This window comes from Rhinopithecus bieti, unplaced genomic scaffold, assembly GCF_001698545.2.
Source record: "Rhinopithecus bieti isolate Rb0 unplaced genomic scaffold, ASM169854v2 scaffold_33210, whole genome shotgun sequence".
NCBI lineage: Eukaryota > Metazoa > Chordata > Mammalia > Primates > Cercopithecidae > Rhinopithecus > Rhinopithecus bieti.
Genome location: NW_016814226.1, coordinates 1,030,194 through 1,047,927, shown reverse-complemented (window position 1 = coordinate 1,047,927; position 17,734 = coordinate 1,030,194). Strand labels below are relative to the sequence as shown.

Here is a 17,734-nt window from a genome sequence, read left to right as displayed (position 1 = left end):
TAGCCAGGATGGTCTCGATCTCCTGACCTCGTGATCCACCCGTCTCGGCCTCCCAAAGTGCTGGGATTACAGGCTTGAGCCACCACGCCCGGCCTGAAACTGAATTATTTTAACAGCACCCAAGTCACCTCTTGAATGCTTTGCTGCATAGAAATTTCTTCTAACAGATACCCTACATCATCACTCTCAAGTTCAAACTTCCACAAATCTCGAGGGCAGAGGCAAAATGCCACCAGTCTTTTTGCTAAAATGTAACAAGAGTTACATTGCTCCAGTTCCCAACAAGTTTCTCATCTCCATCTGAGACCACCCCAACCTGGACCTTATTTTTCATATCACTATTAGCATTTTTGTCAAAGCCATTCAACAAGTCTCTAGGAATTTCCAAATTTTCCTACATAGGAATTTCTAAATTTTCCTATGTTTTTCTGTCTTCTTCTGAGCCCTCCAAACTGTTTCAACCTCTGCCTGTTACCTAGTTCCAAAGTCGCTTGCACATTTTCAGGTATCTTTTCAGCAATGCCTCACTCTACTGGTACCAATTTTACTTTATTAGTCTGTTTTCATGCTGCTGATAAAAACATACCCAAGACTGAGCAATTTACAAAACAAAGTAGTTTAACTGAACTTATAGTTACACGTGGCTAGTAAAGCCACACAATCATGGCGGAAGGCAAGGAGGAGCAAGTCACATCTTACATGGATGGCGGCAAGCAAAAAATGAGAGAGCTTGTGCAGGGGAATGCCTCTTTTTAAAACCATCCGATCTCTTGAGATCTATTCACTATCACAAGAACAGCACAGGAAAGACTTGCCCCCGTGATTTAATTACCTCCCACCAGGTGCCTCCCAAAACACATGGGAATTCAAGATGAGATTTGGGTGGGGACACAGCCAAACCATATCACTGGGTTATTCTCTGAGCCCTGCCCCTTCCCCTCTAGGAGGTCCTGAACTCGAGTCCTTGTTTCCTTAGGACCACAAGGTGACCACAAAATCCCTTTTGCTTCTCAGAGGCGTCCTGCCTCCTTAGTCTTCTGCCCAACACAGCTTAAGAACTCAGCAAATACTTTGAGAGGAAAAGGGGTAGAGTATTGGGCATGTTTCTTCTTTTTCGTTCTTGCTAGGAATCCAGTCATTTGGGTCTCTCATTTTGTTCTCTGCAGTTTCATGAGCTCCTCATATACCTTACTTGTTTCTCTGTCTGCCTGGGCCATCTGCCCCAGTCCTGAGCTCCTTGCCCGGCTCCTAGAATGAGCAAATGGCTCACTCTCCTCCAGCTTCCCCCTTCTCTCAGATTTTTGTTCCTTTGGGTCCTGGTTGCCTCAGCAGCTCTCTTATGCTTCAAACATGTTTTGATGCATTTTTTTTTACATCTTTTTCATTTGTTCTTAGTGGAAGCATAAATCTGCAAGATATTCCAACAAGCAGAACATTAGCCATTCTTTTTTTGATGGGCATTCATTTCTTTTATTTTTAATATTTTTTCCTCTTTAAGCAATCTTTCTTTATGTGTCCTTACATACTGATGCTTTTATTTGTATGGAATGGATGCCAAGAGTAGGACCAAAAAAATCTTGGCTTAAGATTTTTTTTAAACATTTTTTAACATGCTTTCTATTTGTTTTGTAAAACCCTGTAACGTTTCACATTTCTAGTGGCTGTGTATGACAGTATCTTTTTCTCTGGACCTTTATAAGCAATAGGCATTACAGCTTTTTAAATTTTTGCTGGTCCGATGGTTTTAAAATGGTAACTCATTTAAACTTTAATTTGCATTTGTTTTCCTGACTAGCGAATTTATTATTATTATTTGCCACTGTGATTTGTTCTTCGAGTTGCCTATTTACATCCTTTGCCCTCTTGTCAACTTATAAAAGCTATTTGTTTTTGATGGACATCATTATTTATCTATGCTCTCACAAGAATCCCAGGACTCCCAGTTCCTCCCTCACCTTCTGGGTTCTCAGCCTGGGGACATTTTTTCCCCCTGAGGCTCTGTATCCCTCTTAATCTGACCCCGACTTCTGTTCTCCCAGCTCCCAAAACTCTTCTCTGGGCATTGGCTCATTGGCACCAACTCAAGCCTGGTTCTCTCCTGAGGACGCTCTTTCCCCTGTAGTCACAAGTCACTCCTCACTAACATGTAAGCTTGGTGGGGATGGGGAGCTTTGTCTTTCTCATCCTCTGCCCTATCTCTAGCATCTAAGTCAGTGCCTAGCACATCATACGTGCTCAATAAGTATTTTTCAAATGCATGAGTCTATTTGATAAAGTATCACATTATGGCTAAAAATGTTGACTCTGGAGCCGAGTTGCCAGGGTTCAAATTTCAGCTCTGGTTCTTCTTCCTTATTATTATTATTTACAATACTTTCAACATTTAAATTTAGATTCAAGGAGTACACGTGCTGGTTTGTTACGTGGGTATTTTTCAGAATGCTGAAGTTTGGGGCATGAATAATCCCACCAGCCAAGTAGTGAGCATAGTAGCCAGCAGGTGGTTTTTCAGCCCACACCCCACTTTCTCCCTCCCCGCTTTAGTAGTCCGCATTATCTGCTATTCCCATCATTATGTCTGTGTACTCAATACTTAGCTCCCACTTATGAGTGAGAACATACAGTATTTGGTTTTCTGCTCCTGTATCAATTCTCTTAGGATAATGGCCTCCAGCTGCATTCATGTTGTGCAAAGGACATGATTTCATTCTTTTTTATGGCTGTATAGTATTCCACGATGTGTATGTACCACATTTTCTTAATCCAGTCCACCATTTATGGGCATCTAGGTTGATTCCACACCTTTGCTATTGTGAATAGCTCAGCTCTGCTTCTTAATAACTGTGTGCCTGTGGGCACACCCCTCAGCCTCAGCTTCCTTATTCCTAAAATGAAAATAGTAGTAGCTATATAATTGGATTGTTAGAAGGATTAAATGAGGAGATACATATATATATATATATATGGATATATATACACACATATGATGTATTATATATTTATATTTGTTTATATCTATATATATATTTATTACAGCATATATTTGTTACGACAGCCTTAGGAAGCTAATAGTTTCCTAATAGGGTTAGGGTTACGGTTAGGGAAACTAGTAGTTTCCTAGGGCAATTATAACAAATTACCATACACTGGGTAGCTTAAAATAGTAAAAATGTACTCTTTCACAGTTCTCGAAGCCAGAAGTTTGGAATCAAGGTGTCAGCAGAGCCATGCTCTCATCCACTGGCTCTGGGGAGCATCCTTCATTGTTTCTCCCAGCTCCCAGTGGCTGCCTACCATCCGGCATCCCTCGGCTTGTAGCTGCGTTACTCCAGCCTCTGCCTCTGGCTCCACATGGCCTCTTTGATCTCTTTCTTCTTTGTCTGCATGTCTTCACATCATGTTCTCTCTGTTTGCCTCTGTCCCAATTTCCCTCTTGTTCTAAGGACACCAGTCATTGGGTGAGGAACTATTCTCATCCAGCGCAATTTCATCTTAACTTGATTCCATCTGAAAAGACCCCAGCTCCATTAAAGGTTACATTCACTGGAACCAGGATTGAGACCTTATTTTATCTTTTGGGGTATACACTTCAACTGACAATGTATAACCCTTAAAATAGGCCTGGCACCTGAGGGCTAGGACTGGGCTATTTTGTTCACTGTTGTATTCCTAGTTCCTGGACAGTACCTGTCACAGAGATGCCCAAAACATCTGTAGAATTAATTAATAATTTATCAGCTCTTTGTCTTCTGCAATACAAACATATTTTCCAAATATATCATTTGTCTTTTTGTTTTGTTGTAGTTCCATATTTTGCCATTAAAATGTTTTAAGTTTTTATACAACCAAATATATCTATTGTCTTTTTTTTTCCTAAATAAATTCTAGGTTTGTAGCCATAGTTAATAAGGTGTTATTCCTTCATCCCCCACCCCCACGCCCACCTCAGTCTCCTAGACTTTCTTACAAGAATTTTGTTTGGTTTTTTATAGAATGTTTTTAGAGCAGTTTTAGGTTTATAGCGAGATTTAGTGGAAACTACAAAGTTCCCATATACCCTTGTCCCCATGTGCACAGCCTCCCCCACTAACAACACCTCTCACCAGAGTGGTACATTTGTTACAATTGATGAACATGTATTGAAATTATTATAATTTCTTGCTTATAGAATAAGTGAAATTTCTAGGTCAAAAGAATATGCACAGTTAAATGTTTAATGCATATTGCCATATTACATTTCCAATGATTCTATCAAATTCATTCCTACCACAAGCGTTTGGTAGTTACTAATTTCCAAATGTTTGCCAACTTTGGGTATAATAAAAATGTTTAATATATGCTAACATACCAGTCAGAATTATAGTCATTATTTTAATTTGCATGTCTTTGATTTTAGTTAGCCTGAGCTCCTCTTTCCCATTGTTTTATCATGAGAATTTATTTTATTTTAAATGTAGATGCTTAATCCATGTGGAATTAATTTTTATGTATGACATAAGATGAGGCTCTTCTATATTTTCTTACTGAATTAGACTATTATGTTTGTCATTTATGACATTCTCATTATACGAGGGTCTACATCTGAAAATTTTCATCCCACTGATTTATACATCTCTTTCTATATAAGTGTAATATGGCTCTTTAATTTAGTAAAACAGTTCTTTTCTCAATGTTCTTCCTTTTTGTATTTTCTTGCCTATTCTCAGGCCAGGTTTATATGTTACTGTATAGACTTTAAAATCATTTTATTCAATTACCCCCCAGATGCATTATTGGAATCATAACTGGACTTACATTACATTTATATGTTAGAAATGTATCTGCTCTTGAAATCAGCAAGAGAGAACATAAAGGCGTGCAGAGGCTGAGTGACAGAGAGCCCTGGGATTCCGCAGGGGAGGTGGCTGCTAAGCACCGGCTTTTCCTGTTGTGCCTGTTTGTCCTGAGCTTTGAGCTTCTTCCCACTTGCCCTTTGAATGACAGATCTGATCTCCAGGACCTGAGAACAGCCTCCTCTGAAGTTGAAGTAGGAATGACTTGTCTGCTTTTATCTGCCATGTTCAAAATCTGTCAGTGAAGTACTGAACTGCCATGTTCAAAATCTGTCAGTGAAGTACTGAACTGCCATGTTCAAAATCTGTCAGTGAAGTTCTGCCCGCAGAACATGCTGAGATTTTACATGTGTATGTAGACCCGAGCTGGGTTCTGGATCTTTGCTTCTAAAATGGACATGTCTGGTCAATGCATTAGTTATGCCTGGAATTCCCCTTGACATTGAAAGGCGGTCATGTCGCCTCATCTTTCAGTCTCAGTTTTTGAAGCTTGCACTTAGGTTCAGCATTATGTCATTCTGTGCCATCTAAACACAATTCTAGTCTTGTAGTTTTTATGGGGATAATATATTTAAAAAACAAAAACAAACCAAACCAATTTATCATCATCATCATCTTCATTGTCATGATCATGCCAGCAGCAAAGAAGAAAAGAAAACATGAACATTTTTTGACTTTGTGATTGTCGTTAGCAAACCATCAGTCTGTGCTGAAGGCCTAGAGTCAGGCACTAAGGTTGAAGGAAGGATTGTTTTTGGAAGTGTGGTACAGTCCCATCTACTATGGATCAAATAGAATTAATGTGGGGACCAGATAGAAGATTTAGTCTAGGGACTAGAAATGTCTGGATTTATGGGAGTGATTTAAATTGTGGTCATGGCATATTTCTAACGGTCATAGCATTTTACCAAAGTAAACAGAATCCCATAGATCAGAGCTGGAAAGGGCCACAGAGCTCATCTTACCACTGTTACCCCCTCCCTCCCTGTGCCTCATCATTTATGGTGTGTGCTTCCCTCACCACTAATATATGGCTTTCCTTGACCTGGAACATGCTAAGCCTGTGCACCCATCATCTGCTGCTCGAAGAGCTTGCCTAGGGCAGCTCTGTCCCTTCCGTTTGGTCCCCAGAATGAATCTACATAAAGCAGGTCCAAATCCAACCTGCATTCGGGAGCCAAGCCCAGTCAACCCACACGCAGCCATACCTGTAATCACAGCAATTTGGGAGGCCGAGGCGGGTGGATCACTTGAGGTCAAGAGTTCAAGACCAGCCTGACCAACATGGTGAAGCCCTGTCTTTACTACAAATGCAAAAATTAGCCAGGTGTGGTGGCGGGCACCTGTAATTCCAGCTGCTCAGGAGGGTTAGGGAGGAGAATTGCTTGAACCTGGGAGGCGGAGGTTGCAGTGAGCCGAGATCACACCACTGCACTCCCGCCTGGGCGACAGAGCAAGACTCTGTCTCATAAAAAAAAAAAAAAAGAAAGAAAAGAAAAGAAAGCAAAAAGAAACACCCAGCCACGCCCGTCTCACATCAGCCAACCCACACTTGACCCGTGGACCTGCAAGTACAAGAACAAATGCTTATTTTGTTGTAAGCCACTGAATTTCAGCTTGTTTGTTGTGTAGTTGCTGACTCATAGACACCCTATCCCTGCTGTAGACCTGTTCCAAACACATGGCACATAACAGTTGGTGAAGAAACAAACCTAGTGTGTCCTCTGTGGACGGTGCCAGGCTGGTCATCTGATGCGGAGCAATGCGTCTCCCAGGGTGAGGATCCTGTGCAAAAGGAAGCAGCGTCATATGCTGTTTGTACAGCCAGAGCCTCAGCTGCATTTCAGCCTCAGCTGTCAGAGCCGGGTCACAGTCCTTGGCTCCCAGGCTTCCCTGGGCAGCCGCACACCCAGCAGAGTCATGTGAGTGGCTCCTTACTGCTCACACATGAACATGAGGCAGGAGCTTGCATCTCTGAGCTTTGGGTTTCTCATCAGTAAAGGACAAGGTTGAACCTGACACTCTCTTGTCTCGTCCAGTGCTGAGTCTACAAGACAATGTTGTCCCGTGGAGTCCGACTGACTTGTGTTCAAATCTTTGCTCTACTTCTTACCACTTGTGTCTTCCTAGAAAGCAGTTGGCTTATTTCGCCTTCTTCAACTTTGATCTCCTCATTTAGAACATGGAGTTGGTCATACTTCTGTTGAGGCATTGTTGCAAGGTTTAAATGAGGGATGGAAGTCATTAGGTCCTGGGGTGGCCCCTGGTAGCTCCTCAATCAAACGCTCTTTCGTGGCGATCCTTGGGAAGCTTCTGTTCCTATCTGGAGCCAGGAAGGAGGGTTTGTGGCTCAGAAGCCAGCTCTGGCTTTTGGCACTATGCTGTTGATGGTGGGCTCTGTGCTTGAGAAGTGTACCTGTAATCAGGCACACCGTGGCTGTCGGTGTTTTCCTGCAAGGGGCTTCTTATCTGAGATGCCCTGCGCCCTGTGACCATTCATGGCATTCTTCACAGTATTCCTGTTGGTGAAGACTTGAAAAGGAAACCCAATTATTTATCTGCACTCATAGCTGGCAACAGCATCCTGAGCCCAATATCCTGCGGCCTGTGCACATGACCATGGCATCACAATTGCCTGTCACCCCAGTTTGCATCAGCTTTGAAGATTCTGTCTTGCTGGGGCCACATGGACAGTCAGACGTGTGTCTGATGATGCTAGGAAGCATTTGCCAAAAGAATTTGAATTTTCCATTCAAATACAAATTAGACCTATTTTGAAAATATCATATTCTTTTCCAGCCATAGTACTCTTCTCCTCCAGTTTGGCTAAGTAAGCTTCTACTGGGCCAGCCCTCCCAGAGATACCAAGTATAAACACTGGACGATGTTAAGTAAGTCAGTAAATCAGTAATTTATTAAATAACCAAATGCCTGAAGGTCCTGGAAAATGAAACTAGACTAGGCAAGAACATTCAGGAGGGTGTCAACTCTTAAAGAGGGGAATAGCATGAGTGAGTTCCCATTTTCTACAGCTGTTCACCTGAGGAAACTAATAGCCTTTCTGGCTTGAAGAACCAGAGGGAAGAGGTCTGGGTAACTAATGCTACCTGAAAGTAAAGATGGGGATGGAGAAAGGGGGCATTTTGAAAAGGAGAGAGCCAGAGAGAGTAGATGCTCCCGCTTTTGCATATAGATTCTTCCTCAATCTCTGGCTGACTCTAAACCACACATGAGCAGAGCAGATTGCAAGTAACCTAGCTAAGGATACAAGAACTGAGCTGAAATTTCAGCTGCAGCCCAACACACTCCAACTTTTTCAGTTTGATTCCAGCCAAGCCTACTGCCTGCTCAAACACATGAAACAAATATATAGATTTATATCAAATACATAGATATATAGATTTGTAACATAGGTAGACATAAAAAATGTCACTCTTTGGAGAACTACAACAGAATCCAGAGGCCCCACACCATAACCTCCATGATGTCCAGGATATAACTCCAAATTATTCAACTTTGGAGAAACAGAAAGAATGTGATCTTTCTCAAAAAACTCTAAGATTACCAGATGTTAGAATTAACACTCAAAGACTTTAAAGTAACCATTATAAAAATGCTCAGTGATACAAAGGAAAATATACTCATAACGAATGAAAATATATGAAATCTCAGCAGAGAAATAGAAACTATAAGAAGAACCACATGGAAATTCTGGAACTGAACAATAAGATATCTGAAACAAAAAATTCACCAGATAGCTCAACCACAGAATGAAGATGACAGAAGTCAGTGAGCCTAAGGATAGATTAATAGTTATACAAACTGAAGAGGAGAGAGAAAAGCTTTTTAAAAAGAGAGAGAAAGAGAGAATAGTGTCTCACAATCACATGAGCAATATCAAAAGGTCTAACATAGGTGTAATTGGAATCACAAAAGGGAAAAAGACAGGGGTTAGGGAAGAGGACATATGTGAAGAAATAATGGCTAAAATTTGCCAATTTTGGTGAAAGGCCCTAATGTAGATTCCAGAAGCTCAGAAAACCCCAAGTAGGATATTACAAAGAAAATAACAGACAAACTGCTGAAAAGCAAAATCAAAGAGAGAAATCTTAAAAGCAGCATGAGAAAAATGACACATTACAAACAGGAAAACAACATTTCAAATTACCGTTGGCCTTGCACCAGAAACAATGGAGGAGGTGAGAAGATAGTGGAACAGTAACATATGGGAAGGAAAAAAGCAAAAGCAAAACCAAACGTGTACCTCCCAACCCAGAATTTTATACCCAGCCAAAGTCTCCTTCAAGAATGAAGGTGATTATTTCAAATTGAATAAAATAGAAGCTAAGATAATTCATTGCAAGTAGATCTTCGCTACAAGCAAGGCTAAAGGAATTTCTCAGGATGAAGGAATTTGAGACTAGGAAGACTTGGCTATCCACAACAGAACAAAGAACATTAGAAATGGCAAATTGCTGATTAAATATAGAAGACTATTATTTTCTTCATTTAAAACCACATAGGAATATTCAAAGCAAAAATCATGGCATTGTCTTGTGGGATTTATAACATATGTAGATGTGAAACAAATGTCAACTATACCATAAGAACAGGGTGCAGGACAATCCTAGCACTTTGGGAGGCTGAGGTGGGCAGATCACTTGAGGTCAGGAGTTCAAGACCAGCCTGATCAACATAGAGAAACCCTGTCTCTACTAAAAATACAAAATTAGCCGAGCATGGTGGTACATGGCACATGTCTGTAATCCCAGCTATTCAGAAGGCTGAGGCAGGAGAATCACTTGAACCCAGCAGGTGGAGGTTGTGGTGAGCCAAGATTGCGCCACTGCACTCTAGCCTGGGCAGCAACAGCGAAACTCCATCTGAAAAACAACAACAACAACAACAAAAAAAACAGGGTGCAGGAGACCTCTATGAAGTTGCAAGGTTTCTACAGTCTATGTGAAGTGGCATAACATTAAGTCTAAACAGACTGTGAAAAGTTGAGAATATGTAGTGTAATCACATAGAAACCGCCAAAAAAGTGCTGCAAAGAGACATAGCAAACAAGTGTCACACACAGAAACTGGTGGCTGCTTCTCTCACAGAATGTTGTGCAGGGGCTGCGTTTAGAAAAGGCTGAGTCCTCACTTTCATCGTTGGGCAAGTTCTCAGGGTGGAGAGGGCCCAGCAACAGTTCCCTGAAATGTTGTGGCCTCCTGGGGAAGAGTCGGTTCTACAATCTAAGGGACGCCCCAGGGATGGCAGGAGTGACGACTCTCTGGTGAATCAACACATGCCGGACCATAGTTTGTCAGTCTTTGAGCAACTTTCTTAGGGGAATGCCTCCTAGAAAAGACCAAAGGAAATGACTTGAATGGTTAAACATTTAAATCTGTTTTATAAACCTTGCTGGTGCGCCTTCCTTCGTATTGTATGTCGCCTCCAAGGGTCATGATAAATCTGGTTGATTTGCTACTGTGTTCATCTTAGAAATGAAAGTGGTGCAAGGGGAGCCTCGCAAGACGCATTAGAGGCCTTTGCATCTGGGGCCTGCCCTGAGCCTCTTCTGGGAATAGCACTTGCAGCGTTTGTGTTCTCTGCGGTGCTCCGCAGCCCTAGGGATTACGCTCCTGCGACTGCTGGACAGGCTGCTGAGGGCCTGGGGGATGGTACGAATCTCCCTGGCACCTCACAGCCCTCCAGGCTGGGGAACATTTGCCTGCAGACATTTCCTTATGATCCAGTACATATGGTTTTGTGAAAGAACTGAGCAAGAAGAATTTGCCATGAATAATTCATGTGCAATTGTTTTCAAAATATTAAGTTTTTTTCAAAGCAAGCAACCAATCAGAGGTTCACCGTGGCTGTGGGTACTTCTGTGGGGGCCACCGCTTTCTACCTGAACACCAGGGCTATCCTGTGCTGGGACAGGCAGAGCTAGGCCAGGGACCATGTGCAGATGGCACAAAACTGTCAGCATTCCTAGTCACATGCTTCCTGCCCAATTCCACAGGCAGGCCCTGGTGATAGCCTTGTACTCCTGCGTTGCCACTCCCCTGAATCCCCCTGGGCAGCACTGCAATGCCTCCATCCCTTCCTTTTTCTCTCAGCTTCCAGCCCTGCACCAGCCACATCACGGCCTGTGTACCTCCACGCACAGGAAGCCAAGGCCAGGCTTGACTGATTGGACCAGCAAAGATACAATGCGCCACTTTCACGATCAGACTGTTATTTACATAGACAGCAAAAGGGAGAATAAGCCACAAGGGCCAGCTCTCTGGTCCTCTTCCCGAATATCAAAAAGGATGACACCTAAACGAAAGAAGCTGATGACTGCACCACAAGGTGTGGAGTGCCCTGTTGCCGAGAGCCACGTCCAGACTGCAGCCAAGAGGCTTCCTTCTGCAGCTTTAGTGTAAGGGGCCGGGGCAGAAAGCCCCTCACCCTGTCAGAATCTGGAGGCAGGAGAAACTGTCTCCTGACAGCCTTCCTGGGGAGATAGGGAGGCAGGTGGGAGGTGGGCTCTGGCCAGCTCCTTAGAGGCCTCCTGTCCTTTCAGGCTCCACCAAGGTTCAGGCTGGTCTTTGCCTATGTGGCTTCTTTGGATACATGGAGGACACCAGGGCTCCATGGCGGAAGCTTCTCACTCCCACTGGGCCATTTCCTGTCCATTTTCATCTCTTGTCTTCTTTGTCCAGGCTCCTGTGACCTTACAGTAGATCTCATCACAGTGGTTAACAAGAACCGGGTTTGAGGCCGGGCGTGGTGGCTCATACATCAGCACTTTGGGAGGCCGAGGCAGGTGGATCACCTGAGGTCAGGAGTTTGAGACCAGCCTGGCCAACATGGTGAAACCCCGTCTCTACTAAAAGTACAAAAATTAGCTGGATGTGGTGGCATGCGCCTGTAATCCCAGCTACTCGGGAAGCTGAGGCAGGAGGATCACTTGAGCCGGGGAGGTAAAGGTTACAGTGCACCTAGGTAGCACCATTGCACTCCAGCCTGGGTGACAGAGCAAGACTCTGTCTCAAAAAGAAAAAAAAAAAAAGGAAGAAGAAGAAGAAGAAAAGAAGAATTGGATTTGAACCCCAGGTCTGTCGCTTCCTATTCATGTGTTTAAGAAAAGTGACCCAAACTCCCTAAGACTCAGTTTCCATGGCGTTAAAATGAGGTTAGAAAGAGTGCCTTTCTCGAGGCTTCTGCTGAGGATTAAATGAGATCTGTGTGGAGCCTGTACAGAGCCCCACACCGTACCTGTTAACACACAGGTACTAAGAGGTACTGCTCAGTGGCCATGATGAGGGCAACACTGCCTCACCTGGTCCCTCTGTTCCCTCCCCAGCCGCCTCTTCCGCTGAATGCAGTGAGCGCCACTGCACTCCTCCATCTGGAACTTACTCTGACTTCCGGTGATGTCTGCTGATTTTGTTGACGATAACCTGTGTATTCCTCACCCCCCAACACACACTTTCTTCACAACCCATCAGCAAACCCAGTTCTCCTAGAAAGCATTCCGTCCCCTGTTCCCAGTGGGGTTAGTCATCCTGGACATCTTTGGCCCCTTGGTCCATAGATACATTTAGAACTGTGATTCCGTGTTCTTTCTTGGAGGAAAACCCGTGCTTTCCCATTTGGATTGTGAATACTCTGAGATCAGCAGAGGTGGTGCCTTCCATCTGCCTCTATCCACCCAGCACCCCTTCTGTGGGTGGCTCACATTCGCGCAGGCAGCTCTGTCTGGGTTTTGGCCAAAGGGCATCATCTTTTCTGTAATTCCTAGGGAGATGTCATTGAGACAATTCCACTTCAGTATTTGCAAGGCAGAGAAGAGTATTTTCTTGGGTGCTCCCTCTGCCCCCAAGAAACCCAAAACTGAAACAGTAGGTCATGTGTTTTGGAGGGAAGGAATCAGGAATAACTTTCTGTGAGCGGACTAGCATATGGAGAAGAAAAAAAAGCGTTCATGGATGCCCCCCCATTAGAAAAAAAAACAGCCGCTTTTCATGTAAACTGGGATCATAATGAAACTTGAATGAAAACTTCAGTTTTCCCTCCTCCAACTACCTTGCTTGCTTTATATTGTTTTCTTGAATATATGTGAACATAAACCTGACGTATGAGACTCTAAAGCCATGGCAGTAACAAGTGTGGCTTTGGGTATCTTGGATGGCACAGCTTGGAAAAGTCTGCAGTGGCGCCTGTGGGCCCGAGCACCACGCCGACTGCGCCACTTGTCCCTTTGTTCACTTACTCACCCAACAAACACAAGCCTTGTGCAAGGCCCAGGGACACAGCAGACTCGGTCCTACCCTCTGGCAGCCTGTGGGTGGGGTCAGGTAAGTAACCATAATGGGCCGTGCTGTGAGCCGTCGCAGAGGCAGGAGGTGCTCGGGGAGTAGTGACCCGCGGAACCACCTAACACCTCTCCACCCTCCCCTCTCTCCCTCGTCAGGTACTGGAAGACACTGGGATGCCCATGGACGATGAGCAGTATGCCCTGCTGACCACTAAAATAGGCTTTGAGAAGGAAGGGATGAGCTATCTTGATTTTGCGGCAGGATTTGAAGGTAGCTAACGGCCAGGTCCATACCCTGTGGGATGCGTCCTGGGTGATACCGCACGTCTTTGGTAGCAGTGCCACCAGCTCACTTGGGTTGAAGTAGTGTAAGCTGTGATGTTGAAACGAGGTGTCTTCTGGGGCTGCAAACAACCGTTTTTGTTTAATTTTATCTGACTGTGTTCAGAACTGTGAGTGCAGAACTGTGCCTGAAAGAGTCTTCTACAAACTCAGAGCACGAATGGTTCAGAAAGTTTGTGCCCCAAAGCCTGTTACTTGAATCATACCTCACGGCCTTTAAGATTTTCCCCTAATGTAGTTGCTGGTTATCTGTAATTAACAATACCACATACAGGCAAGACAAATATTACTCCTCCCTGTGGACAGAGAATGACGCAGAGGCTCTAAAAGGCCACCCAGCCACGCCGCCAGCCTCACCCTCCACCATTTGTTAGAAACCCATCTTTGTGCTGTATGCTGGAGCCGCCTCTCCACTCACTGATGCTGCTTTCTCACACACCAAAGATATTTTGGTAGACAGACAAGCCCTCTAGAGAAGCTGCAGAAATCACACAGATATCTCAGTGGAATACTCTTCTCTTTTGCTGCAAATACCCTGCAGGCTGGCCAGGCGGAATGCAGGAGCCCCGCGCATTTTCCATTTTCCCGGCCTTGGGTCTGCAGGTGACTGTGTAAGGTGGTGAGTTTCCCAGAGACTCAGGCTGGATCCTCACCAAGGTCCCCCAGCCTTGCCAGACTGTCATTTGCCACCCTTAAACAGAGAAGACTCACACCCCTGAAAAATGGCATCATGAGAAGCCACAGCATTTTAGAATTTCAGCACTGTCCCTGGGTAGGTGTTTTGATATTTTTTAAGGAAAATAAGAAGGAGAAGGAACTCACCTGTATTTAAGTGACTGCATCCCACCTGCCAGGTGCATTCATTTTTCAGGTGAAGAAATTGGGGCCCAGGGCTCGTAGTGCTGGCAAAGCTGTCACGGCTGTAACTGGACTCTGTCTCCATCACCTGCTCCCGGCTTCCTGGCTGCCCATGTTCTCCTCCTCTTACTTCCTACTCCTCCTCTCCCTGCCTGTCTCCTCCCTGCCCCTCTAAGCTGCTTTCTCACACGTGAAGAATTCTAGCATAGTGGGGAGTGAGGCCTTGTGTGGCCCCTGCTAGGGGTCAGGGGGATGTGGCAGAGGGGTCAGGCGATGGGGTGGGGGGTGTTATCTGCCAGGCAGTAAGGAACCGGAGGGAGGCCACTTGCAGCCTCTGCAGTGAGGCAGATGAGGCAGAAGACAGGCTCAAGAGGGGCAGAGGATGCCCATGAGCTTGGGGTACCCTCTCCCCCATCCATCTGCCTACCACACCAGGGGGAGGGCGCAGGAGCAACAGGTGCAGAGAACCATGTCTGGAACCAAGTCCCTGGTATGTAGCCTGGCTTTGACACAAGGTCACACTCAGATGACCCCAGCCAAATGGAAACAGGGTAGACATGGAAGGTTGTTTGTTTGTTTGTTTTTGTTTCTGTTTTTGTTTTTTTGAGACAGAGTCTCACTCTGTCACCAGGCTACAGAGTCTCACTCTGTCACCAGGTTGGAGTGCAGTGGCATGATCTCAGCTCACTGCAACCTCGGCCTCCTGGGTTCAAGCGATTCTCCTGCCTCAGCCTCCCGAGTAGCGGGGGCTACAGGCGTGCATGATGCCCAGCTAATTTTTGTATCTTTAGTAGAGACGGGGTTTCACCATGTTGGCCAGGATGGTCTCGATCTCTTAACCTCATGATCTGCCCGCCTTGGCCTTCCAAAGTGTTGGGATTACAAGCGTGAGCCACCGCGCCTGGCCGACATGGAGTTTTTAAGGAGAGGTTACACTTCCTTCCTTAATTTTAGGGGAGAGAGAGGGCATAGGTAGTAGGGAACCAACTGGGTCTTAGTATCAGAGGACCTGAATTCAGCTGTGCTGTCCACGAGCTCCACCTCCCAGGCGAGCTGGGGACCCCCGAGCCTCACCGTCCTGTAGGTAAAGTGCATGGGATGATAGGTTTTCTTACGTGTAAACAAACATGAGGACCTTCTCCTGAGCATCGCTGGAAGGACCAAGAAACAGAGGAAGGCCTCAGCATGTTACTTAACAGACACATGGTCAGGAAATAGCCGCTGAACGAATGAATGTTGAATGAATTCTATATTCTTGTCTTTAGGACATGATTCCAGGAAACCAAAAAGAGGCAGGAATTCTCATTCTCCTCCTCTGGGAATTGGGAGATGAACAAGAGACACAGGACAAGTAAACATGCCATGGTGCCAAGTGTGGTCTGTGAGGGTGAAAGGAGGCCCCACAGTCTGGAGTACGGTTCCTCCTGGAAGAGGAGGAAAGTGTCTGAGAATTGAAGGAAAAGAAACTAGATAGTAAGAAGGTCAATGCTGTGTTCAACTCACAGGAGGATACTGTATGGGGCTTTAACAGGATTTGGGACAGGCAGAGGTAAAACATTGATGTAGAAATGAAGCTGGTGGGCCGGGCATGGTGACTCATACCTGTAATCCCAGCACTTTGGGAGGCTGAGGCAGGCGGGTCACCTGAAGTCAGGAGTTTGAGACCAGCCTGGCCAACATGGTGAAACCCTGTCTGAACTGAAAGTACAAAAATTAGCCAGGCGCGATGACGGACGCCTGTAATCCCAGCTACTCAGGAGGCTGAGGCAGGAGAATCTCTTGAACCCAGTAAGCAGAGGTTGCAGTGAGCTGAGATTGCACCACTATACTCCAGCCTGGGCAACAAGAACAAGACTGTCTCAAAAAAAAAAAAAAAAAGAATGAAGCTGATGGGCCCTAGTGGAAACCCTGATCTTTGTCACTGTTCCAGATCCTCCAATGAGAGGGCGGGAAACCACTCCACTGCAGCCTCCAACTCCTTCAAAAAGTTACGTGAACAGCCACTTCATCACCGCAGAAGAATGCCTGAAGCTTTTCCCCAGGAGGTTGAAGGAGTCATTCCGGGTAAACTGTGACTGTCTGGCACTGGGCTTCTCTAGGCTTCCCCTTCTCCCAACCATGCAGCCCAAGTGGGTGTGAGTCCTGGTGCAGGTCATGTCCCAGTTAGCCCGAGGGACACAGAGCATTTCCCTTTGCAGACCCAGCATTGGTCAGAGAGAGGTGTGTGGGGAGGAAGGGGCTTCTTCCCTCCCTGAGGGACCCCTAGGGACGCTTTGCTGGCAGAAGGGTAAGGAGACCCTTTTCACAAGAGGTGGGTGTTAGTGGGGAAGAAGCATGACAACCCATGGTACGGTGACTTTGAAACCCGTTCATCCAGTCCCTCATTGATTCCCTCATCCATTCACCCACCAAACAAGTGTTCTACACTTACTATGTGCTAGAATCGGTGCTAAATGCTGTGGATGAAAGCTACCAGCCCCACCCCAGGGAGCTCCGTCTAATCCCAGACACAGATGGTAAACAGACAAGTCATATTCATAGTAACTGGCTGTCGTCGAAGGAACTGGAGCATCCTCTGGGGACACAGGGAAAAGAACCCTTTAAGGAAGATTCCCTGGAGGAGGTGGCCCCCACACTGAATCGTAAGACTTAAGCATGGGCTGGCTAGGAAAGGAGGGAGCAAGCCTTAGATGAGGCAGCCTGAGCCAGGCCAGGACAGACAAGGCATGGGCTCTAGGGAAAAGCACACAGTTTGTCGTGGTGGAGGTATGCATGGTGCATGCAAGTTGTAACAGACAAAACAGAAGTAGACAGCAGCCGTTCAAACATAGACGCCAGTACAGGATGATCTGAGCTCTTTTTGTGATGAGAAGTAAAAGAGGGTGAATAAAGTTAGGGAGATCAATTCAATAAGCCGAACCTCGAGACAGGGCCAAGGGTACCGGGGAGTTAGACTGCGTCCTCACCCCGTGGGTGGAGGGAGCCCATCCGGAGGGAGCACATCTGGAGGCGGAATGGAGATGGGTGAAATCCAGAAGGGAAGGGGCGGGTGAGACACTGGGTATCAGAGCAGCCTCGGGGGCTGTAGGGAGGGCAGCACCTCATTTCCTGTGCTCTGAGGCATCCCCCCTAGACTGATCACCCCTGGAGTTCATTTTGGTTACCAGGCTCCCATTTCAGCATGCATGCATTTATGATGGCAGCCCAGCTCAGACTTTCCAGCAGGGCTCAGACTTGGAACATTCTATCCAGTTTTCAGAGCATGCATTCTGATTTTTGGTTTGAGCAAATATGATCTCCATATGCATACATGGAGAAGGATTGGTTCTTATGATCTCATCCAGGCTAATGGCTGGCCAAGAGAAGTACTCTGGGAATCACTGGCCTGTGGGCTCCAGCATGG

General features: G+C 45.6%; 1 protein-coding gene across 3 annotated transcripts in view; it reads left to right on the top strand.

Moving 5' to 3' along the window:
• The window catches only part of EFCAB6 (EF-hand calcium binding domain 6), a 324,746-nt gene that overhangs the window by 180,825 nt on the left and 126,187 nt on the right, over positions 1 to 17,734 (top strand). For all 3 annotated transcript variants that reach the window (XM_017850034.1, XM_017850033.1, XM_017850035.1), the window contains 2 exons: positions 13,288 to 13,402; positions 16,262 to 16,395. In XM_017850034.1, coding sequence (XP_017705523.1) covers positions 13,288 to 13,402; positions 16,262 to 16,395 — 249 coding nt within the window. The remainder of the gene's footprint in view (positions 1 to 13,287; positions 13,403 to 16,261; positions 16,396 to 17,734) is intronic.